General features: G+C 53.8%; 2 protein-coding genes across 3 annotated transcripts in view; both read right to left on the bottom strand.

Annotated features, from left to right (window-relative positions):
- Positions 1-204: 204 nt before the first annotated feature.
- SASH3 (SAM and SH3 domain containing 3) lies at positions 205-13,549 on the bottom strand. The gene is made up of 8 exons (XM_040627225.1): positions 13,407-13,549; positions 6,620-6,715; positions 5,810-5,956; positions 4,222-4,363; positions 2,899-3,047; positions 2,539-2,748; positions 2,233-2,383; positions 205-1,675 (listed from the first exon to the last, which is right to left on the bottom strand). The coding sequence occupies exons 1-8, from the start codon at positions 13,461-13,463 to the stop codon at positions 1,485-1,487; spliced, it is 1,143 nt and encodes a 380-aa protein (XP_040483159.1). The 5' UTR covers positions 13,464-13,549; the 3' UTR covers positions 205-1,484.
- A 6,452-nt stretch (positions 13,550-20,001) lies between these two features.
- The window catches only part of XPNPEP2 (X-prolyl aminopeptidase 2), a 28,306-nt gene continuing 24,679 nt past the window's right edge, over positions 20,002-23,628 (bottom strand). Inside the window, exons 21-22 of one of the 2 annotated variants that reach the window (XR_005834152.1) lie at positions 20,154-23,347; positions 20,002-20,066 (exon numbers count right to left, since the gene is read on the bottom strand). Coding sequence is in view for 1 of the 2 variants with exons in the window: in XM_040627219.1 (XP_040483153.1) it covers positions 23,153-23,347 (195 nt within the window). In the remaining variant the exon portion in view is untranslated. Of the gene's footprint in view, positions 23,348-23,628 lie in introns of both variants that reach the window. The other variant, XM_040627219.1, reaches the window with a different exon arrangement.

Genomic DNA, 23,628 nt, shown 5'->3' with positions numbered 1-23,628 from the left:
GTTAGTGGGAAGAGCAGAGACCATTAGCACTTCAAATTGGAGCTTTAGGTTGGCAGGATCAAGGGCAGTGGGCATCTTCAGGGAAGGGACAGATGTCCCTGAAAGGACAATGGAGGTCATTTTGCTGAGTCTGGCTTTGAAGGATACTGGTCTGACCTTCCCCCAACCCTCTCTCCTAGGAAAGATAACTGGAGACTTTAATTAGTTCTACCTATGTTTATTGCTGCGAACTTAGCCCCCTCCATCCCCTCATATTTACACCCAAATCCTTCCCCAAGCTAGCTTTTACCAAAGTTCCTCATAGTAGGTCCAGAAGTGTGTTTACTAAGCAGGCAGTCCTAGATGTAGTGGGCACTGTCCCCAGGCCATTTGGGCCCTGGGGAAGGGTCACTCTGCGAATTCAGGGCACAGACTTGGTACTGAGGTCAAGGGAGGCTCCCACCAACAGAGACGCTTCCTCCCCTTCTGGAGTCCAAGGTACATCAAAACATTTGCAAAGCCAAGTTGGAGTGGCGGACTCCCCAGTGTCAAGCTTCGTGCTTTCTTTGCTTGTAAGAACCCATACAGGTGGCCAAGTCTGAGCTCAGACTTGCATGTGACTTTCGTGGGGGCAGTTCTGTCCTTGGAAGCCAGATCTGACCATCTGCCATCAGCCTTCAGGGGAAGTGTCATTGGATGGGGCCAGGAGTGGAAGGGGAGAGTGCGAGTTGCATGAGGTCTGGGCATTGTTTTAAGCTGGGGGAAGCTGCAGCTTGCCTTGAGTTCTGTGGGGAGGTATGGAATGAATGAGTGGCAGGAGCCCCCTCAGCTCCCTCAGTAAACCCCACTGGTGTCCTGGGCCACAGGTAACAGGAGAGCAGACATTTAATGTCCCAGAATGTCAGAGCTGGCAAGGCCCCCAGCAGCATCCATTCTAATCACCACCAATTAGTGGCCAAACCTCCAAAAAAGTTAAGGAGAAGGAATGTGGGAAAGGTACATGTGGCTTTCTTCAAGCCTTGTTTGGGGAAATCTGTATCTACCCATGATCAGTTAGGGTCCTTTTAAAGGGCCAGCTTCCCTAGGGTTTTGAAACTGACCCGAAACACTGACTTGGCCCCCTTTTCAGGAGCAGCGTGACAGGGGAAAGTGGTGTGGGGGTGAGGAGGGTTTGGGGGCCTCGGTGGTGAGGGGCATGGGTAGGGTGTCCCCTCAGTGTCCCACTTGCTGTGGCTGGGAGCAGGTGGTGCCTGGAAGTTCTGTGCTGTCAGTAGCTGGGGGAGGGAGGGGGCTGGGCGGGTGGGATGTGCCCTTGGGTGGCTCCTCATCCACTCCAGCCAAGCCCATGGGGCCCTGGCTGGCCCCTGCAGCCCTGGGCGCTCCTAGGGGAGCGGGGCCAGGCTCAGCACCAGTCCTCCAGGGTCTGGGCCACCGTGGGAGGCCGGGTCCATCCCTGCAGTCTTTGCTGCTGGGGCCCAGCCTCGGCCTGTGCCGCCACCTCTGCCTCAAGGTGCTCCGGCCAGGGAGAGGCCGTGCAGCTGCTCCTCAGCGCCTGCCAGCTCTGCCTCATCTCGTCCGCTCTCCGAGCCCTCGAAGCAGCCCGAGTCTCGAGGAATGTCCACTTTGGGTTCAGACACTGTGTTTGCCACCGGCTCCTGGCTGCTTTCAGCGCCCTCTTCCACCTCCTCGCTGCCGGCTGCCGGGGCAAAGAAGGAGATGGACTATGGGAGGAGGGGGCTTGGGCCTTATGTGGGAGGGTGTTCGGAAGCCGCAGGGAGCCCCTGTGTGTGTGAGGGGGTAGGGACTCTGGGAAGTCCACTGTAGGCAGTCTCTCCCTCTGGACACAAACCACCACCCCCGCGCCTCTCACCCTTTTGGGCTTAGAAACAAGTGGGAGCGGTTTCCAAGCCAGCAACCCCGCCCAGGAGCTCAAACTTCTTCAGCACCTAGCTAGGAGCAGGGAAACCTGCGCTGGATTACTGGCTCTACTATTACCTGGCTTGGAGGCCGTGAGTACCTTACCTTCTCTGGCCTTAAGTCTCCTCTTTGATCCCAAAGGGAGTTGGACCCGATCATCCCCAAGGCCCCTCTGTCTGCAAACTTTGCCTGAGACTGGAATTTGAGTGTGGAAAGTGCTTTTCCACTACAGAGGGGCGCTGGGGCTGAGTGTGGTCAGGGGGCTGGGCCGGGACAGGCCTCCCCTCCCTGGAATACCTGCAGGCACCACCCCACTCAGCTCCTAAACCCACTCACTGTCGTAGTCCAGCAGTAGCTCGGCGGCCGTGAGCAGCTTGGCCCGGTGCTGTGGGTCCATGATGTTCAGCTCATTGAGGTGTGTTTCTCGCAGCTCTTTGAAGTCCTCCAGTGTCTGGTAGCCATTGAGCAGCAGCGTGGACGTATGCTCCTNNGGGCAGAGGCAGACCACCAGTGTGGCCACTTACAAGCCACCCCAGCTTGGAATCCCTCCCTTCCCACATAGCTGGCCGGGCCCCAGCCGCCATCCCTGGGGCAAGTGTGCCTCCCTGGATCTTATACACCACTGCAGGTCCCGGCTCAAACCTCCAGGCCTATGCGCTCCAGCAGCTCATGCAGAGTCTTGGGCTTGGGCCTCTTGCCCTTGCTCTGTCGGCGACTGGGACGGGCGGGCCCCGCAGCCTCCTCAGGCAGCACATCCACATAGATGAACTTGAAAGATCCCAGCCTGCCATTGAGCAGGCCCAGCCACGTGCCCACAGGTGGCTTTTCAATGATCTGGATCACATCCCCTTTCTGTGGGAGGACAGAAGAGCAGAGTGGAGCAGGGGAGAGGAGAAGGGTATTCCCTTGGCTTCCATGGACTCCGTCCTACCTTGGCTCAGTACAGCCTCCTTTACGGGCACAGCTTGCCAGGCTCAGGAGAGGCCTAGACGCCAACCTTACCTGCAGTTTCAGCGAGTCATGGTCGTAGGGACTGGGAGTGAAGTCGGTGTGGACTCGTGCTCTGCCACAGAAGGGCCCTGTGTACTGGGGGGCAGGTGGTTCCTCTCCAAAGCTGCCGGAGCCTGGGCTGGGGCTGCAGAGCTCACTGCCTGCAGGAGAGGGGCAGGGAGGAGGGTCACCTTTGTCCCAAGACAGCTGGGACAGTAGCCAGCAGGTACCTTCCATTGGCTGTGGCTAGAAATCCCAGGGCCACCCTGCAGGAGCACAGCTTCACCTTTGGGGCCTCAGACATGAAAACAGTTGACCATGGAAGGAGAAGTGGCTCACAGACTAAAGAATGAGCAAACTGGGAGGACCTCTAGAGACCAACTGGGTCCAATGAACAGATAAGGAAAACTGAAGCCAGAGAGGGCAACGAGAGTCTTAGACCTCTCACCTTATAACTGGTAACACTGGGGCCACTTGACTCGAGGTCTCCTGACTCCCAGTCCAGTGCTCTTGGAAGCCACCTTCCACCCGGGAAACCACACCCTAAGCTAGTATTTTACTTTCCGTACATAGTAAGACTCAGCATCCAGTTACAACATCACATGGAAACTTAGAAGAGCTCTTTCTCTCTGGGAAAGGCAGGATGAAGGGCATTATAAGTGGCTAGCAGTGGGGGCAGAGAGGTGTCTATGGAGCCAGAGAAAGAGCAGGGAACTTAGAACTAGCCTGAGGAGTGAGAAGGCCAGTGCCTCTGTGGGTCTACAGGTCAGAGCATACAGCCTCTCCTGGATGAGAGGCTGCTGGAACCTGTCCAACCCCATAGGCATCTAGAAGATGCCAAGTGGTGCCCTGAGCCCAGCAAACCAAGGGCTGCAGTCTAAGAGGCTGAGACTTCCCAGCTGGAGACCCTCTACCCCCACCCCTAGCCTGGGATGTCAGAGGCCTAGGTGACTGTAGCCTCTAGCTTCCCTTGGAAGGGCAGGGGTGGGCTACTCCAAGAGCACAGTGGGGCTCATCGTCTCCCTTGGGCCCCTCCAGGGCCTGGGGACAGCAAGTGGCGGCTCCTTCAGGGTAGACCTAAGTTCAAGGCTGGGTCATCTTGGGCAAGTGAAAATGTCCCTGAGCCTCAGTTTTCACGTCAATAAAGTGGGGGTAATAGTGCCAGCACCATGAAGTTACTGTGAAAATGTAACAGGAAGAGGGCTGGGAAAGTTCCCAAAAGGCAAACTGTAAAGGTTCATTTCTCTTACCTCCCTACCAGACAGCCACCTGCATGGCCCTAAGCCAGTCCTTTTCTCCAGACTCAGCAGATGTCCCCTTCCGTCCACTACTCACCTGTGGATGCCTGGCGGCTAAGTGCCGGGAGCTCACGCTCCTCCTGCTCAGAAAAGGCTAGTGCCATCTTCTCAGGGCTGGGGCTGTCCAGGCTGCAGTCCGGAGATGTCGGGGAGGCTGAGCCCTCCTCCAGAGTGTCTCCCTACAGGGGAGGGGAGGCAGGGAGCCCTGAGCAGCCTTGGCTGGGATGCCCATGGGGCAGCGCTGGGTGTAGAGGAAATGGACCTGGGCTCTCTGGAGGACTGGGGCCCGCCTCGAGCCCCAGCTCTGCCGCTCCTAGGCTGCACCTCACTGTCTGAGCCCAAGTTCCCGCTTCTGTGAAGTGGGAATGACCGTCCTCACCCCGCCGACCTCAGGTAGCGAGGCTCAATCGGGGTGCTGTGTGAATGTGCTCTGTGGGTGTAACGTACTGACGTCTGCGCAGAAAGGCTGCCGTGCCAGAGCCAGTGCTCCGAGCTGCTGCCAGGGCCCAGGCCAGCACGCAGGGGCACGGGCAAGGAACTGCCTTCCGCCGTACTCCTTCGGCCAGGCATGCCTGCCAGTTCATTGCATCCTTGCAGTGACCCTTGAAGGTAAGTGCTATGATCACCCCAAGTTAACAGAGCAGAAGTCATGGAGGAACATTCCCAAGGCCACACAGAAACCCACAACCGAGCTGGCCTGACTCCAGAGCTCCTCCGCCTCACCACACACCTCAGGGCGGTGGTAACCCTTTCACAATAGACTCTCTAGGAATCAGAGCCCCGATTCCTAGCAGCTGCCAATTCCTGTGCTGTAAATACCCCCCCCCTCGGTCGCTGACTGAGCAGCACCCCGTGGGGGCTGATTCCACCACACAGAGACTATAGAGGCAAATGACCTCAAGAGCACAGAAAGCAGTGAAAGGTAGTGTAAGAATCAGGAAATTGTGAGTTTTGAAGCTTGCCCATAGTCTCTTTATTTTCAATAGAATTTATTTAATTCTAAGCTTATAGAATGTAATTTTTAGTAATGGTTGGGTTTCACACCTGGCTCACAAAATTCCTGAAAGTTTGACCAATTGCTGTCCTCAGCGGGTAGGAGCTGGTACAAGCTGGCTCGGGCACCTTCCACAGGAGCCAGGAGCACAGGCGACTGGCTGTGTGACGTCAGCTACTTGCGCGGGCCTGCCCCACAGCTGTCTGTCCCACCCTCTCTCCCTGGGCCCAAGCCAGCCTTCTCTTTTCTCTCACCTCTTCCAATCCCGTCTTCCCAATCTCAGACGCTAGCTCCAAGCAAAACTTTGAGGTGGATGAATTTGCTTCAGGCAATTGCATCTCCCCTTCAAGCTCCACCCCCCCCCACCACCAGGCCTGCCTTCCTAGGAAGCTTCTGTTACCTAGACTTTCATCCCTCCTCAGACCCCACCCCTGCTCCCTCAGGACTATGCCTTGCTGCCAGGTCCATGGCTGAGCCAGCTCTCCTGCCATATGACCTTCCTTCTGATATTGAATCAGGCCCTCAGGCCCAGTACCTGAGCTATGGCCGTCAAGGTGGACATGCTCACACCCAGCCAGAGCACCGCCTGTCCTCCCTGTCCCCCACCCCTCCCCTAGACCGCAGGCCTCACCATCTCTTCTGACAGCACCTTCACCATCATCTTGCCCATCTTCCTGTTCATGGTTCGGGAAATCACGGCCCTCCACTTTTTCCCCAGCTTTTTGCCACTCTTCCCAGCATCTTCTGCGGTAGGGACACCTGAGTCATCTTCTGGAATCTGTGACAACAAAGGAGGAGGTCCAGGATTTAGGGGCAGAAAGAGGCCTTCAGGTCCTGGCAGAGGATGAGGGGTGGGAATGAGAGGCCCCCATCCCCTTCCCTCCTAGCCCCAGTCCCACACTCAGCCCTATTAATTTGTAATTAATTTGACAATTACAGTTGACCCTTGAACAACGTGCGAGTTAGGGGCGCCAACTGCCTCCACCCCGAGCAGATGAAAATCCACCTATAACATTTGACTCCCCCAAAACTTAACTATTACTAGCCTACTGTTGACCAGCAGGCTTACTGATAACAGTGCATTAATACGTATTTTGTGTGTATACATACTATATTCTGTATTCTTACTATAAATAAGGTAGAGAAAAGAAAACGTTAAGAAAACTATAAGGAGGAGAAAATACATTTACAGTCCTGTACTGTATTTATTGAAAATAATCCGCATGTAAGTGGACCCGTGCTGTTCAAACCCATGTTGTTCAAGGGTCAACTGTAATCCATAATTGAAAACAATGTGGGTGATTTCTTGGGGCCCAGAATTTTGGCGGGTGGGAGGGTTGGCCTTCTGTATGTAAGCAGGCTTTCCTCCACAATCCCCAGATCTCCTCTTCCCCCACCCGGGGCCTGCAGCCAGATCCCCCTGGGAGGCTCTGCCACTCACATTATCATCCAGATTAAATTCCTTCTCGCTCACCACGGGGGAGCTGGGTTTGGATTTGGCAAAATCCTTGAAGCTGCTGGAGCGCTGAAGTGAGAGCTGGAAGAGGCAGAGGTGAGGCCGTCAGTAGCCAGGAAAATGGCTGGCGGAGTAAGGAGAGGGAGCGGTCCGCGCTCCTGGCACGTGCACCGCCCAAGGGACAAGGCAGCGCCACAGGTGGAGCATCAAGGTGTCCTTGGAACTACCAGGCTTCCTGCTCTTTTTCCGCTGAGAGGAGCCCCGACTGCGGGCTCCAGAGCAAGCTCTGGACCTCAGGAGTCTCCAACCTCAGCTGGGCCTCAGACAAAGACCACATGTCCACCAGCACCTGCAGTTTGATCCCCAGAATTCTGGAGGCAAGGACTAAATGAGTCTGAGCAAAAGCCTAGCTCCTACTAGAGACGTACCTCAGCACGACGATAGCTTCACCTTTAACGTAACAGAGCAGACCTTCCCCAACCCGCAGCCGCCTCTCTGCTCTGAACCTGAGGCAAACAAGGGGTCCCTGTCAGGCGATAGTGGTAAACACATTGAGGTCTCCAGTCTGATCTGTGTGTCCCCAGAAGAGCAAGGCAATTCCCCCAGGAGTCGGCAAGACTTGGCATTCTGCTTTCTGGAAACCCCCAGTAGAAGCCTATTAAGAGAAGGTGCCAACAGGTTTGGGACATAAATGATTGGAGCTCATTTAGTAAAAGAAAGTTGCTGTTTTTTCTTTCTTCATCTCGGCTTTTAACCTTAGCCACTAACGTGATGAGCTGGCTACTGCCGATGACGACGTGTGCCAGTGTTTGGACTTTTAAACCCGGCCGACTGTTTGCACTGATGAGACTGTTTTCAGGAAATGAGCTTTCTTAACTGTGTATGTGTGCGCATGGCAAGATAGCAGCCAGAAGCCAGGCCCGGGCAGGTAAGGGGTCAGGCTCTACACAAAAGAAGTAAGGCTGAGCCTGAATCTAGATCAACAGTCAAGACCAGAGACACACACAGGAACCAGGGTTCACAGATGGCCATACGGATAGAGCGGGATAGACTGCAGACACCAGAGATAAGGGCTTGAGGAACTGAAGCCCCAAACCCACACAAAGCTGAAAGTTTCACATCCTCTTTCCTATGAAGGGGGGTCCTGTGACAACCCCCCAGGGTCGGGGCAATATCACCTGCCCCCCAACACACACACAATTGTCCCCAACTCCTGGAGACTACAGTGGGGACTCCTGGGGACTTTAGTTCTCTTGGTGGGTCTTGACCAAGGCAAGTCAGCAATCAGGGTCAGGGGCCACACCTTCTTAGAGTTTGCGGCAAGCTAGCAGACCAGCAACTAGGTCAGCAGTCAGGCCAAGCAGACACTACCACCACGAGTGCCTCCTGGACTGGACACCTACGGCCTCAGTCAGAAAGCCTCTTTTGTGCTGCACTGAGAAGCTAAAGAAGGGGAGGCCATGAGTGGGCATAGGCAGGGGAGAGCATGACCGTGGGGCAAACGCTCTGGTTCCCGTGCATCTCTTCCGTCCTCCTTCCTTGGTTTTCCCCGCCCACTATTCTTTCCTCTTTTTCCCCTTTTCTTTCCCCGTCTCTCCTCCACCTTTTGTTTATTTCCTCCTCTTGAATGGCTAGGATGCAGCTGCCTGGATAACTTCCTCCTCTTATTGCCTGGAAAAGAGGGAACAGAGAGAGGGTGGGCACCAGGCTGGCCTGGGCCCAAGGAGGGCAGGCTGAGCTGCTATTTATAGACTGACGGGACCTATTATGGCCTTTTCTTCACCGCCCCTCAGCTTGGTCTGCTGACTGGGAGGCTGAGAGTCGCCCCAGAAGCCCCAGGGACTGCAAACCTGGAAAGCATGCAGGAGGGTAGGCTCAGCAACGGAAGTGGGCTTTGTTGGGGAGAGTAAACTCACCACCAGGCCGTAGTTCTTTCCTTTTCCTGTCATTAATCTGCAGGCTGGGGGCCGGGAGGGAGGCCTTTGGCCCCACGGAGACCTTATGTCAGGGCCCCTGTGTCCCAGCTTTAGGTCAAAGTGGGAGGAAACAATCCAAAAGTACTGTGGGGGTGGTCCTGGGACTTGGGCCTTGCTGGCCACTCCTCAGCCCAAGGACATGGAAAGGACTAAACACGTGCTTCAGGTGACTAAGTGTGGGGACCAGCCAGTGTGGCCTTTTGCCCAGCCTACCGCCAACCTCGGGGTCAACCCCAAATATCCTGAAAGCCTTTGATGGCCCTGAAATGGTCCCCCTCCCAGGTATGAGGTGAAATCCTTGAGTCCCCTTGGATTTTCCATCTGGTTTCCCTTTGGGGCGAGGCCATCCTGGGGGTCCTGTGCAGGGCAGGAGGTAGTACCCTACACTGTCAGCCCCTTTTCCATGTCCAAGGGGAGTATGTGGGCCTCTTGGAAAGAGCTACTTTTCTGGCATCAGACATTGGTGAGTTCAACTCTGGGATGTGTGACTTTCGGGGAGTTATTTAACCTCCCGAGCCCTCAGTGTCTGTGAGCTGGCCGGTGGTCACATCTTGGTTCTGCCATTGACCAGCTGTGTAAAGCGGGGAGAGTTCCTCAACTTCTCTGGGCTTCCATTTCCTCATGGCTAAAATGAGGACAAGGGCACCTACCTGGTTGGTTGCTGTGAGGATAGAAGGTGCTACTGCTAACACAGCAACCCCTCAGGGAATGTCCACGTGGGCTTAGCCTTTCCTCTCACCCCCTCCAGACTCTTACCCAGGGCGTGCCCCACCTGGAACACTCCACCCTTCTCTGTCAACCATAGTTTCTCCCTTCCTTCAAAATCCAATGGAACTGGAAACAGCCCACATGCCTACCAACAGTAGAATGGATACAGGAATTGCAGCAGTCATTGAAGGGAATAGTACATAGCAATGAACTTGGTACAGCTCTCCCTAACAATATGGACAAATCTCACAGATACACTGTCGAGCAGATGGGGCCAGCCACCAGAGTACATTATATGGTTCTTTGTACAGAAAGTTCAAAATCCGGCAAAACTAAGCTATGCCGTTGGAAGTCAGGATAGTGGTTACCCTTAGGAAAAGAGAACATGTAGTGACCAGCAGGGGCATGAAAGAAGCTTCTGGAGTGTTGGAAGTGCTTTTTTTTTTTTTTTTAAGTAAGCTCTATGCCCAACGTGGGGTTTGAACTCATGACCCTGAGATCAAGAGTTGCATGCTCTACTGACTAAACCAGCCAGGCGCCCCAAAAGTGCTTTGTTTCTTGATCTGGGTGTTGCCTATGAGGGAATGTTCACCTTATGGAAATTCACTGGGTAGAACACTTGTGATTTATGTACTTCTTTGGACAGATATTATATGTCCATAGAAAGACTTTCCAAATCCAGTTTCAAAGGTGCTGCCCCCTGTAGGAAGCCTCCCCTGATCACCCCCTCAGAGCCTCACGCTGGCCCCACATTGGCATCTTCTTCCCCTGCTTCCTAAGCAAGCTTGGCTTTTGCCAGGTGTCTCTGCAACTAGCCCCTCAGCCCCTTCAGCATACCAGTCATCTACCCGGCACCCTATGGGCTCCAGGCACTGGCCTGTGCATGTTTGGGAATCTGGTAAGAAAGGGGTTGAACACCTCTCATGTGCCCGGCACCCTGTCCACAGCTTCATGTGTGCCAGCTCACTCCAGCTCCACCACAGCCCCGTCTTAACATCCCTACCACCCAGCTGAGGAGCCTGAGACTCAGAAATGAAATGTCTGAGGCAGAGTTACACAGCGGGCAGCAGCAAGAGCAGGCGTTTGAACCCAGGTCTGTGACTCTGGAAGCCTGTGCGTGTTGCTATGCTCAGAGCTCACTAAGTTACCTCCCAGTATAGAAATGCATTGAGTGCAATGGAAACTGTGGGTGGTGTTTGGAGGGAGCTTCCAGGAGAGTGAGTGGGAGCATGGAGGAGGAAGGGCTCAAGAGGGCTTCAAGGAGGAGGAGGCACATTTAAGCTGGGCCATGCAAGGCAGCCAGGATTTCTCCAAGAGGAGCTGGGAAGGGTTTAAACAAGAATGAGAGTTAGAAACATTCTGAGCATAGTTGGTGTGTTGGGTGGAGCAGAAAAGTCCGTGGAAGGCCCTGGCCAGCCATGCCTAGGAACTTGGGCATTGGCCTGTGGGCAACGAGAAGCCACTGGAAATGCAATGTGTATGCTGGTGGGGGTGTCGTGTAGAGGGGTGCTTTCCTACTCATGGGTTGAGTCTCTTATGCTCATCAGATTCTTCTAGTGCTTCTGGGATCAGTAGGGGGACAGGAGAGTAGAGAGGGAGAAGGGGTTAAGACTCTGGAGACTGACAAGCCTTGGATCTGCAGCTTACTAGCTGTGTGAACTTGGGTAAGTCACTTCACCTCTCTGAGACTTGGGCATAAAACAGAGATAGAGGCAATATCTGGCCCTGCTTCACAAGGTTCTCATGAGGAGCCAACGAGCTAAGATAAGGGTAGAGTGCATGGCACCTGGCGGGACGAGTCCTCCCTTAGCACAGGCTCTTAGTGCCTTTAAGTCTCATTTCCTCCCCTTCAGGGCTGGGACTGAGGCTTGGTCTTCTTTGCAGCTCTCCCCGCGCCCGCCCACGCCTGCAGCATGCACTCTCGGGTGCACAGCATGCCCGCGACAGAGCACTCTCCTGTTTGTTTCAGGCCATCTACACAACCTCCTGAGATGGGCAGATCAAGAGCTAGCCTCCAAGATGAAGGAACCAAGGCCCCAAGAAGGTCAATGAACTGTCCAAGGTCCTACAGCTAGAACCTGTAGGATTTCAGCTCCACTTTCTTGCCCTCTGCCCAGCACATTCCCTTCTGGCAGGCCTGGGAGGAGGAGCAGGGGCAGGAGAGAGAGGCCTCACTTGCCTTTGTGCTTTCCCCTCCAGCACATCACCTCAGCCACTGAGAAGAAGGGACTCGCCTAAGGTCATGGTGCTGGAGCTGGGCTGCTGCCTCTGGTCCTGGGGAAGATGCTATCTCTACCTTCTGGAAGCTTGGCTTCTTCAAGGCCATTTCCATGGTATTGGGACTTGGAGAGTGGCTCTTGAGGCTGACCCAGGCCCAGGCAGGGGTGGGGCAGGGTTTGCCTGGATGATCTTCCCTAGAGGGACATGGACCTCAGAGTGCCACACAGGCCTTGCTTCTCCTGGGAGAAGCCTGGGGGGAGAATCCCAGAGGCCTAGCCACCAAATACAGAATCCGGATAATAGAAGTCAGGGAAAAAGACAGGGACTTCCGGCTTCTGTGTGCCCCTGGGCACCTCCATCTGAAATGGCACAGGGTCCCAGTGTCAAAGCATCAGCTCTTTCTGAGGCTCTTTCCCCCAGCTCAGCTCCCCTGTGGTTTGGGGCCCAGCAATGTCTACAGCAGTCTCTGCTTCCCACCCCCATCAGCCAGAGAGCAAGGGGAAGTGGGACCTGCTCACCCAGGAGCAGCAGCCAATGGTAAGTCTGATGGGCCTAGCGCCAAGCAGGGCTTGGATGGGGGTGACGGAGAGTGTGTGAAGACTCGTGAATCTCTACCTTACTCTGCCCACCTCCCCTGCAACTTGGAGAAGCACCTGGGGTGGCGAGAGTACAGCCGGAAGTGGCAGCCACCCCAGGACCTGAGATGGGGCAGGATGTACACTCCAGTGCCCAGGGGCTCAGCCTTTCAGCTGGCTTGGCCTCCAATTGGGAGCTGCTCCCCTGACAAGGGGGCTCCCCTATAGGGCACCTGGGCTGAGCTCCTGGGGAAAACAGCAGGGCACAGTGAGGGACTGGAGGCCCCCCGAGTGTGGCTTGAGGCTAGGCCTAGGTCTCTTGAACCTGGTTCAGGCCTGCTTGGGGATGGTCCTAGGATCCCATTGGATGTGTGGAGTATAATTGCTGGTCGCTTGGGAGAGTTCTATAATCAAGTCAAACAATAAGTTTAGAAATCCTCAAATCCAACTGGAGAAACCTAGATCTGGCAGTCTTCAAGGAATCTTCTGGTCTGGCCTCTGCTCCAGGAAGAGGAATATTTCAACTGTCCATGACAGCTGCTTTTCCTCTTGGCCTTTAGAATCCCTCCACTAAACTTTTCCTCCTCAGCCCCTACTTCACATCTCACCAGCTTCATTCCTCATTCTTTACAAATAATTTCTCCCCACCTGGGAAGAACCTGTATGTTCCCTGCATCCCACTGCAGGTTTGGAGAGCTTTTTCCTGAGTCTAGAAATTACCTCGGGCCCCCTCTCCAGGTTGGCCACCTCTTCTGTGGGCCTGGAGAGCTGCAGCAGAGCTAAAGCAAATGGGCAGAGTCTGGCTATGGCCAGAGGGCAAGGGCCCCAGGAGCATCATGGCGCTTATCTGGGTGACCCAGCAGGGCCCTTTGAGTGAGATGGCTCCTGAGAGGCCGTGTTTGGGCAGAAGCAGTGGCAGGACCAGCGTAGGGGAGAGAGAATTAAGTACAGTCTTAGGATGCAATTCAAGAAGTGTATTTTGTGATTCTTGACTTCCAGTCTAGGATTCTAGCCCCTGATTTTAGATCTCTATCCCGTCATTATAGGGTTGAATTCTGTAACTCTAGATTTCTAAGGGTCTGTAACCCCAATTCTCTAGATTTTAAAAGTCTCTTCTGTACTTTTGTTACTCTAGTAACCTTTGGGCCCCTGTCCCATTGCCCTTGGGAGAATGGCTCTTGCCCACAGATCAAACGTCCGGCCTTTGGCTCTTCCCACTTCTAAGAGTCCCGGAGGGGGTGGGTTGAGAGAGCAGAGGGAAGGAAGAAGTGAGTTCCCAGAGATGCTCCTCACCTTTCTCTTCTGAGTAGGCTCCTTATCACTGGCGTTGGAGGGTTTGCGGCGCAACATGGTCCTCTACACGGGTGACGCTCTGTCCCTGCAATCCTAGGTGTCGAGATGTCGAGGCCTCTTGCTCAGCCTCACCAGCACTGTCCAGGGGGCACGGCATGGACCGAGCCTCTAGCTGCCACTCTGAGTGCTGTAGTGGCAGCTTGGGGGTGCGGGCCATGGACACCCGGCGGCGGCAGCATACAGGAAGCCCTGCCACGTGACCTGCTCTTACAGCAATCGCAGCCCCTGCCGGCCCCTAGGGAGGAAGGAAGTCCCAACTTCAGTCTCCAGAGATTCTGATACAGACGGCTCTTAGGTTGAACAAGCAGAGAAAAGTCCCTACCCTGCCGTGTCATGTCAATCATCACCTGTCCTGCTCCGTCTCCTTGGAGGTGGCCGATCGGCTTGACATGATATGGCCTACTCAAGCCTCTTATCCTGCTGACCAGAAGCCAGAAGCCAGAAGCCAGAAGCTGGGCCATCTCTCCCTGCCCGTTAGGCCAATGCTCCTGGTCACCTTGCATCACCAAGCTCATCATGACCACCACTAACACCCCTCCAACCGTGACCCTGCAGTCATCCCCACCGTCATCAGCACACCTACAGCCATCATCACTCTAGCAAGCACCCTACAGCCAGCATCCTTGGCCGTCACCCCCATAGTCATCATCATTGCTGCTAGCACCCTCACAATCCGCCTCATGGTTGTCACCGTTATTCCAGCTAGTCACTCCCACAGTGATCTGACCCCTACAACCATCATCCCTACAGTCATCACCCTAACAGCCATCACGACATCCCTGCAGGGGTCACTAGGGCAGTCATCCCCAGTGCCATCACCACCACTTGCTAGAGAAGCCACCCCTCCAGTCAACACCCCTCAGCCATCCGCCTCTATCTGCCCACCACTGCTGTCATCGTCATGGCCATCTCGCTACAGCTATCATCCCCTCTGCCGCCAGCATGCCCATAGCCAGCCTTGCCAGAGCACTCATGCCTGGAGTGAAAACCCCTTGGTGCCCCCCCCCCCGCCTGTAGCCTGTATATTTATCATCACGACAGCCATCACCATGAAAAAGACAGGCTTTCGCAAGCAACTTCATACCACCAGCAAATGTCCCAGGCAAGAGGCATTTCTTAAACACGTGTGTGTTTTAGAATGTTCACTTCGTGGGTTATCTGTGGCAGATATTTTATTATTTTCAATGATCTTCTTATTATAGAAACAATTCATATTCATCACATATAATTTAGCAAACACAAATACACAAAAGAAGAAAATTTAAAAATTCTCCATTATTATACTATTTGGATAAATATCTTTTTCTATTTTTGAGCATTTAACTACTTCTCTCTCTCTCTCTCTCTCTATTTTACAAAAATCATACTGCATAGAAAGCAGATCCGTGGTTTGATGGGATGGGGGGGAGAGGTCAGAAAGAGCACAAAGACCTTTTTGGGGGTGGTAAATATGTTTGCTATCTTGGTTGCCATGATGGTTTCATGGATGTATACATATGTTGAAACAAATCATACATTTTAAAAAATGTGCAGTTTCTTGTGGGCCACTTGTACCTAAACAGAGCCATTTTAAAACTTTTAACAATTAAAAAAAGTCACACTTCACAAACTGTATTGATATCTGCTTGTCAAACTGAATACAGTATCATTGAGATTTTCTCATGGTATGAGATATTCTTCAACTATGCCATTCGTAATGGCTACCAAGCAGCCCATTGCATGAATGTACCATGATTATTTGAACAGGCCCCCACCGATGAACTTAGGTTGGCTTCATTTTTTTTTTACTCTTTGTGGTACATCCTTAAGGTAAATATTCACATCGATAATTTGTTCCTTTGGATAGATTTCCAGAAGGGGAATCCTGGGGTAAAAGGTGTGCATCTTTTTAAGGCTTTTCATTCTGTGGCACTTGTGAAATCCTGGGCTGGCCCTCCCCTGTTCCCAAGATGTTCTTGTGACTTCCTCCCCGCTGTCCCCCAGTCTGCCCCACGCCCTTTGACCATCCATCCGTCGGGGTGAGCTCAGGGAAGACAAGGTCCTTCTCCCCCAAGCTGAAACCATACTTCTTTGGCTCTGTCCTCCTCGACTGGCCAGGCCGGGGGCGCCAGCACCCCAGTTCACTCCTCCACGGGCCATGCTCCCCTCGCCGGCAACCGGGGGTGTGTGGGGGTGTGTGGGGGCAGGGCTCCCACTGCCCGGGCTTGGAGGCCTGGGAAAGAGTCCGCCCCGGTGGGGGACCCGGGGGGAGCAGCGGCGGGAGGGCGACCTCGCGGGGCGAGGGGAGGGCACAGGGCTGCAGGGGCTCAGGGCACTCGGGGCTCGGGCAGCGGGGGCAGTCGGAGCCGGAGCCCCCGCAGAACCTTCCGGGCCTGTGCCGCGACAGTGCGTCCGCGGGGCGGCGTGCAGGATGTGCACCGCTTCCTGTTTGCTCAGCCCCGGCCGCGAGCTGAGCTCACACAGTAACCGCAGAGCCTTCAAAGGCAGCCAGCTAACCAGGGTGCTGGGCGGCCGCCTCGCCTAGGCCTGGGAAAAGGCGGCAGGGGTGAAGGGGAACCCCTAGTGAAGTACAGCCACCTCCCCACCCAGGACAGAAGGGAGCGAGTGTGTTCAGCGCTGCCCTTCTGTCTCCATTTCAGATGTGCCTCCTCTGGTCAGCAGCTCCTCCCCACCCCCACTCTGGGGGTCCAGGGCTCCCCCATTTGGACTCGCCTTCCTCCAACTTTTCCCTCTCAGCGCATTGCCCTGGCCTGAGTCCCCTGAAGTCAGGCCCCAGCTGGTTAATGGGCCCTAAGCACCTTTTAAACAAGTTTCCCTTCTGGGCAACACATTAACATTTTATAGGTCACTGCCCAGGTACACAGAGCCCTCAGCTAAAGAGGTGGTCCAGATCAGCAGTGCAGCGAACAAGGCCACCTCAAACTTGATAACGGGCTGGCAGGCAGGACCTAGGAGGTAGCTCTGGGCAGAGCCTGTGCTAAGCACTTTGAAGAGACCCAAAATAAGTAGTTGTCAAAGTCCCTTGCACCTGGGAGCTTCTGTCTAGGCAGGCAGGCAAGCTTACGTTTGCCCAGCACATGTTCTTTGCCAAGCACTATGTTAATCCCAACACCACCCCCTGAGGGAAGTAGTTTAAACTGGGATCATTATCGCAAAGATGTGCCCAGTATTAATGTGGGGCGGGAAAGCCTTGATTTAGCAGCAGTATTGCTATTGTGTGTTTTGGGGTAGGAGGTGCCACAGATAAGTGAGATCCGTCTGAAAGTTCAGAGGGTAGACAATAGGGCTGCCAGAGACACAAGGGTTATCGGTTATCGTAGGCTGCATTCGCATAGAGCAGCCCCCCACACGCGCTCCTGAAGAGACTCTAATTTTGTAGAAGATCACGGGTGGGATATTTGGGGCAGTTGCGACCCAGATATGTATGAAAGTGTCCCTAACTCTCCGAATGGGTACAATCCTGATTTGAGAGAGTAAGAGTTTGGGTATCAAGGGTTATCTGTATTTGTATAAACCTCCCAAATGGTTCTTACTCTCACCTCTCCCAGCCACACGTGCACATCCCATGGAAAATAATACTCTGTTGCAGGTGGTGGGAGTGAAGAGAAAGGAGAGGGCACCTGGAAGTCTGATCCCATGCACAAAAGCTGAATAGCTAGGTGTGTGTGTGTGTGTGTGTGCGCGCAAGCGCGCGCTCACGCAGGGATCTATAGGGGAGCCCAATCAACTTGGGGAATACTCAACACCTGTAATATTTGGCTTAGAAGGTTGGGGTGGGGACGCAAGTTGACTTTGAACAGCTGCCATGTAGAGGAAGGGATGTATTCTGGGTGGCCAGGAGTGATGGGAAACAAAAACGGAAGGTTTGGGTTCCTTCCCAGGGAAGACATTTTCGAGATATATATACATATATATATATACATATATATATATATATATATGTATATATATATGTGTGTGTGTGTGTGTGTGTGTGTGTGTATATATATATTTTTTTTTTTTGAGGAAGATAAAGAGACAGAGAGTGAGGGGGAGGGGCAAAGGTAGGGAGAGAGAATCTTAAGCAGGCTCCACACTGGCTCAGGGCTTGAGGTGGGGCTTGATCTCACAATCCTGAGATCGTGACCTGAGCCAGTAGCAAGAGTCGGAGGCTTAACTGACCGAGCCACCCAGGCGCCTGGACATTTTTGATATTTAGATGGTACTTGTTCAGCCCTGGTTAAGTAGCAGAGCTTCCCGTCTCTGGAAATGTTCAAGCAGAGACTACACAGTCGCTTGGAAATACTTGGGCATTTCCGAGGTGAAGTCCAGTTTGGAAAGCCCAGTCCAGTAGCAGATTTCATGGTGATAATCTTAGGCAGGGAGGGTGAGAAGAGTAAAAGCGCAGTAGGAGAAAGGCAGAGGAGGGCGAAAACCTGGGCAGGAAGCACCCGTTCCTCAGGCACACAGTACATGCAGAGCGTTCAGCTCTAGGAGCACTGGGGAGTCCCTGGCAGCAGGGGCTGATGGGAGGGAAAGTCATCTCCGAATCTCTGAATCTCTGAACCCGTGATAAGGTCTTCGTTTAAAAACAAAGAACACCTGCAGGCAGCTGTGGCAATGACCGCAAAGAAGAGGCTGGGCTTTTGTGCTCAGATAAAAACGCACTCACTACTCACTGCAGGGCCTTTCTATGGGAGACTGGGAGCAGCAGGCTGCTCAGCCTAAGACTGTGTCTCGGGGTTACAGGGACAAAGGTCTCTGAGCAGTCTGGGGGACAATTGTCTAGGGAAGAGGAAGAGCCGGGAGACACCTCCCAGAAATGGGGTCAGGTAGAACTGCATTCAAATCACCATATATCACTTACAGGCTGCGCGACCTTGGGCAATGAGCTCTTGTGGAGACAGTGATAAAGTGGGGAGCGTGTGTGTGTGTGTGTGTGTGTGTGTGTGTAAGTAACCGGAGTTGCCCAGGTGACATGTTAGAGAGAATGCTGTCAGTCCCATGCACAGCTCATGCAAAATGCTTGGAACCTGGTGGGGGGGCTCTATCAGTTCACTCCAGGCTCCACCTACAGTGTCTTCTCTTGCCTTGGCACCTGCTTCTCCGTCTCATCTGGACCCCATCTGCATCTCTGCTACATGACTCTGGCCCATATCCTGTGTGTGTCCACCTTGCCAAGGGCAGGGTCCCTCAGTCCAAGCTATTCTAGAACATAGAAGGTGTGACAAGCAAGAGAATCTAGAACTACTCGGGACCAATGGGAGGGAAATTAGCTTTTCAGCTTCATGGCCTTGCTATGGACCACTGAGGTTTTCTCAACCACCCATCCTACCCTACTGGAGCTGCTTGCTCAGTTCCTGTTTCACAAAGAAACGAGGAAGTAAGGAGGTGGGCCAGCCTGAGGGCAAGGGCTGGCTGGGCGTGGTTGGGGAGCGCCTCCCACTTCCAGCTGAGAGAGCCTTGGAGGGCAGGGATGGACCCAGAGGAAACAGTTGCTATAGATTCTTTCATATTTCCATATATTTTTTGGCACCAGGAGCGCCCAACCACTGATTTGAGGAAGTGCGCAGTGAGTTGGTGAAATTCACTGCTGACGTGGTTTAGCTGGGTGAAGGCGGTGAGCTCCACCCCTTCCGTGGTCCCACCTCATGAAGCACTGGAGCCAGCTGGCTGGCAAATGAGAGGGGACCAGCTTAGTTATAATTTTAAAAATGAACCATTTAGACTGTGTAGATACACGTAAGTAAGTGTGTATGTATGATCTCACCCAGGCTCTTTCCTATTCCAAAAAAGATTTAAAGCATCGAAAAATGTAACTCAATCCCATCATTACCACTGTTCCCACGGCTGTGAGACTGGCAACAGGTCTCCTTCGGCTTCAGTCGGCTTCTTAGAGGCAGTAGGAAGTGACAGAAGAACACGCTGAAAGCAAGAGAGGAGCCAGCACAGTTGAGTCAGGATGCTGGGGATTTAATCCTCGCTTTGGCCCCAAGGGCTGTGTGACCCTGGGCAAGTCCCTCCTTCTTCTGGGCTGTTGTTGCATTTCCCCATCCGTGCATCAAAGGGAGGAAACCCGCTTTTTCTTAGTTTTGTTTGTTTTGTTTTGTTTTTGTTTTTGTTTTGGTCATGGAGGTCCTAGTCCAGGCTGGCTATGGGATTTGTGGGACCTGGTACAAAGTGAAAATGTACGGCCCCTTGTTCAAAAATTTTTTAAAATTTCAAGGTGGTGACAGTGGAACACAGGGCTCTTCTTTTTTTTAAGATTTTATTTATTTATTTATTTGAGAGAGAGCGAGCATGAGCAGGGTGGGGAGAAGTGCAGAGAAAGAGGGACAAGCAGACTCCCCACTGAGCAGGGAGCCTGACGCCATGTGGGGCTCGATCAGAAGGCAGCCACTTAACTGACTGCGCCACCCAGGCACCCCTGTACAGGACAGGGCTCTTCTAAGCACAAGGCCCTGCGTGACTGCACAGGTCGATCACCCAGAAGCTGGCCCTGCAACTACTTTCAATGCAATTTTATGGGAAGCCCATGCAGCCTGCTTTTGGCTGGAGCTCTGCTTTTCATGGTAGTCTTTGTGGCATTTCTAAGGAACCTCGGGCTCTTAGGAAGCATAGCTGAAAAAACACAAATTAGATACTTGGTCAAAAGCCTGTCTAGTTTCGATGTATATATAAAATTTGGATCCCCAGTTTTTTCCTTACCTCCCTCCTAAGGTGAGGCAAGAGTTGAACTCGTGCTGAGCGAACAATAGCAGTCTCATCTCCTGTCTGCGTGGCTTCCTGGCTCACAGAGTGCTGTCACATCCGGAGCCTCTCACTGTAACCTCATGGGGAAGGTGGTATAGGTCGTTTACAGAAGACAGAACTGAAGACCAGAGAGGTGAAGTGACTTGCCTCTAGACACACAACTGGCCCAGCTGGAACCAGAACCCTAGACTCTGAACTCCTAGGAAAAGGGGCTTTTCCAAGTGGGCATTTATTTCTCTTCAGCTCCTAATGATGTCTCAAGTGCTCCTGTGTGGGTTAGCCTTGCTGTGTATGCTTGAATGTTGCCCTGCCTGAAGCAGAGGGAAGCCCTTCAAGCAGGCTGCTCAGTGTGCTGACGATCGGGTCCCCAAGGAGGGAGGAGCTGGGGTGGCAGCAGCAGCCCCTAGCCCCCGCAGCCATGCTTCTGATGCAACCCCACCTCATGCCGGTGGATTGGAAGGGGTAGTTAAGGGAAGCGATGAGGCAGAGCCCTGGGTCTTACACTGAAGGGAGGAAAGGGGAGCACAAGAACTATCCTGGGCCAAGAGGCCTGTGAGCAGGGCCTGGTCAGGTTTCCCAGGCCTGCCTGCTGCCTGTGGTGTGCCAGAACCCCAGCAGCAAGCGTCAGGGATCAAAGGGAAAGATCTGGGTGGGCAGGCCCTGGGGGAGCAGGATGGTGTGGAGAACAACAGTCGGGTCTGAGTCCCAACTCACCAGCTGTGTGATCCTGGCCGAGCCTCAGTTTTCTGAGGTATGTGAGAGCCATACCACCTGCCCTTTTCTGAGAGAGTGGTTTCTGGAATCATCTGACTGGTGTGAGACCTGCTTTTATCATTTCCTTGAGGAGTGACCTTGAACGAGTTGGTTAATCTCTATGAGCCTTACTCATTTTCTTCACTTGTAAAGCGGGAACGGTAAAAGTACCTTCCCAGAGGTTGTGGAGATTAAGTGGGAAAATGCAATAGTGTATTGCACACTTAATATATGAGAGGATAGATCTCGTGTTTACCATTCTTATCACAATAAAATAAAAAATATTTTTAAAGTGCATATAAAGCACAGTGCCTCAAATACACGAAACACTCAGTGAATGGTATCGTTGATGATGGTCATGATGATGATGGTAGTGATGACTTTATCATTAGTAGCTGTCTTTGTGGGGTGCCCAGGTGAGAGAGTAAATGAATCAGCAAGCTGAGGCCCACTGTCGGGTGCTATAGGCTTGCAGTGGGGATGGCTCAGAGCTGGGGCCTTTGGATGCAAGCCTCAGTGATGATAACTGCCACAGGTCACCCTCACTCAGCCAGCTAGGCCTGGTGATCCCAGGCGCGGGGGACTCCTGTGCCTGGCCCCTTCACCCAGCACTCTGCCCCGGAGACTTGGTTCTCTCCTCCCCCTGACCCTGCTCAGCAGAACACAAGTGCTGCTTCCAACTTTCCTGGACTACACTCACAAGTCCCACAGCATGGGGCTCCCTTCCATCCTCTCCAGAGGCTGTGACCTTTAGCACAGGTGGTGGTTGGTTGGGCGTGGCATGCATGCGGATACGTGAATGTTCACACGCGTACAAGCACGCATGCTCACATGCCCGTTCTCAAGCACATGTGCTCCACCACTGAGCTTCTGGGAGCCTCACATCCTCCCCCCACCTCACCTCCTCCCCTTCCTCTCCCACCACAAAAGCCACAGGTAACAGCAGTCCCCAGCAACACAGAAGATACAATGCAAAACCCAGAGGCAGGCTTTGTTGCCATGCTGTTTTAAGCATCTAGCAGGATGTGAGCCCAGGTGGCTAACGGCAGGGCTGACCAAAGAAAACTCCTTCCCTCCCCTCCACCCTGCCCCCAACAGTGGGCTCAGTGAACTTGGAAGGGGCTGGGAAGTATGCTAAGGGATTTTACATGGTGCCAAAGGGCAAAATAGCTGGACTGCTGGCCCATTCTGGCCCCGCCATGTCCCAACACTGTGTGTCCTTGGAGAGGTCCCCCCTGTCTGGAGCTCAATTTTCCTATCTGTAAAATGGGGAAAGCAGAGTCACACATTTAAAGACCATCTGAGGATGCTGGAGGATTCGACAGCATTGTCACTGTAGCTGCATTTTGGAAAGTTAAAATGGCTACTCATGTGCTGGGAAGTCTGGGATAGTGATTGGGCACTGCTGCTGAGGTTGTTCCTACTTTGGGAAGGGTCATATTCCAGAATGCTCCCCACATTCCCTCCTACCCCCCCGGCCAAATTCCTATGGCTTAACTCCCTGTCCTGTCCATTGGCATGGAACCCACCAGAGTTTGGAAGTGATGAGCTCAAATGTGGGGCAGGTTGTGTACGTGCCTCTTTCTGGCTGGCCTTCCTGGTTGCAGAAGACTCAGCCACCTTCCCTTCCTCTCCCTCCACAGGCACAGCAGGGAGCCTAGAGGCAGCCCTCGTTCCTTCAGCCTGTGGGCTGCAACCAGGAGTGCATTGTAGGGCCAGGGGCAGGTTGGGGTGGTCAGAAGCAGCTTCAAGGGTGTGGAAAGACCAGCAAGTCAGGAGCCAGTGGGGGTGGGAAGAGCTCTGACTATATCCAGCAGGTGGCGATAGGGTGGGGCTTTCCGGGGAGGGGGGGGCATGGAGCTCCTGGGGGTAGGATACTGCCTTATATCGGTCATTTGGGGGGGGCTGTCAGTGGTAGGAGGCTCTGCCAGGTAATAGGTTAGGCCTACTGGGCTCACAGGAGGAAAGGGACTAGCCGGCTCTCCTATTCCAGGGCTAGGGGTCGGGAGCCCAGGATGAGGCGTACAGGCCCAGAGGGGGCCTGCCTGGGGCCAAGAAGCCCTGTGTCCCTGGGACTTCGTTCTGGCGAAGGAAGCTGAAGGCAATGGTTTCCGGGCAATGTGCTGGCAGGGGCTCTGGGGACGGGGGTGGTGCAGGGTGAGGGGAACTGGGCTAGAGGGCTGGCCAGGGAGTCTGGGCCTCTAGACATTCCAGCCAAGGATGGTAAGAGAGGAGACTGCCAACAGAGAGGCCAAGGAGGCAGTGCGTGGGGCCCTTGCGGACAGGGACTCCGTGTGCTGCTGCAGCCACTTGAACTCCTCCAGCAGCTGGCGCTGCTGCAGCTCCGGGCCCACCTTCTCACGGATGGTCTGGTAATAGTGGTTCAGGTACTGGAGCTGCAAAGGGAAGGAGGGCTGAGGGCCTCCCCAGGCCAAGCTGCCTCGAGGTGAGGTCTTGGAGCCAGCCAGTCCCCTGCGATGGTACTCCGGCTGCCCACCCTGACCCAGGTGCCCAGAGGTACCCCACAGATACCCCCAGCTCCCCAGCCATTATCAGGCCACAGGCATTCTCTGGGGCTTTTCAGAGGCACTTCACCGCAGTGGCCGTTTAGCATCACAGTGACTTTCTTGGGGTGGGTGGGGGATGGGAGCGGAATGAAAGTTGGGCAAGCATTATT

This window comes from Ursus maritimus (genome assembly GCF_017311325.1).
Source record: "Ursus maritimus isolate PB19 chromosome X unlocalized genomic scaffold, ASM1731132v1 scaffold_X1, whole genome shotgun sequence".
NCBI lineage: Eukaryota > Metazoa > Chordata > Mammalia > Carnivora > Ursidae > Ursus > Ursus maritimus.
Note: the sequence above shows the minus strand (reverse complement) of the source record. Positions and strands in the feature narration are given on the sequence as shown.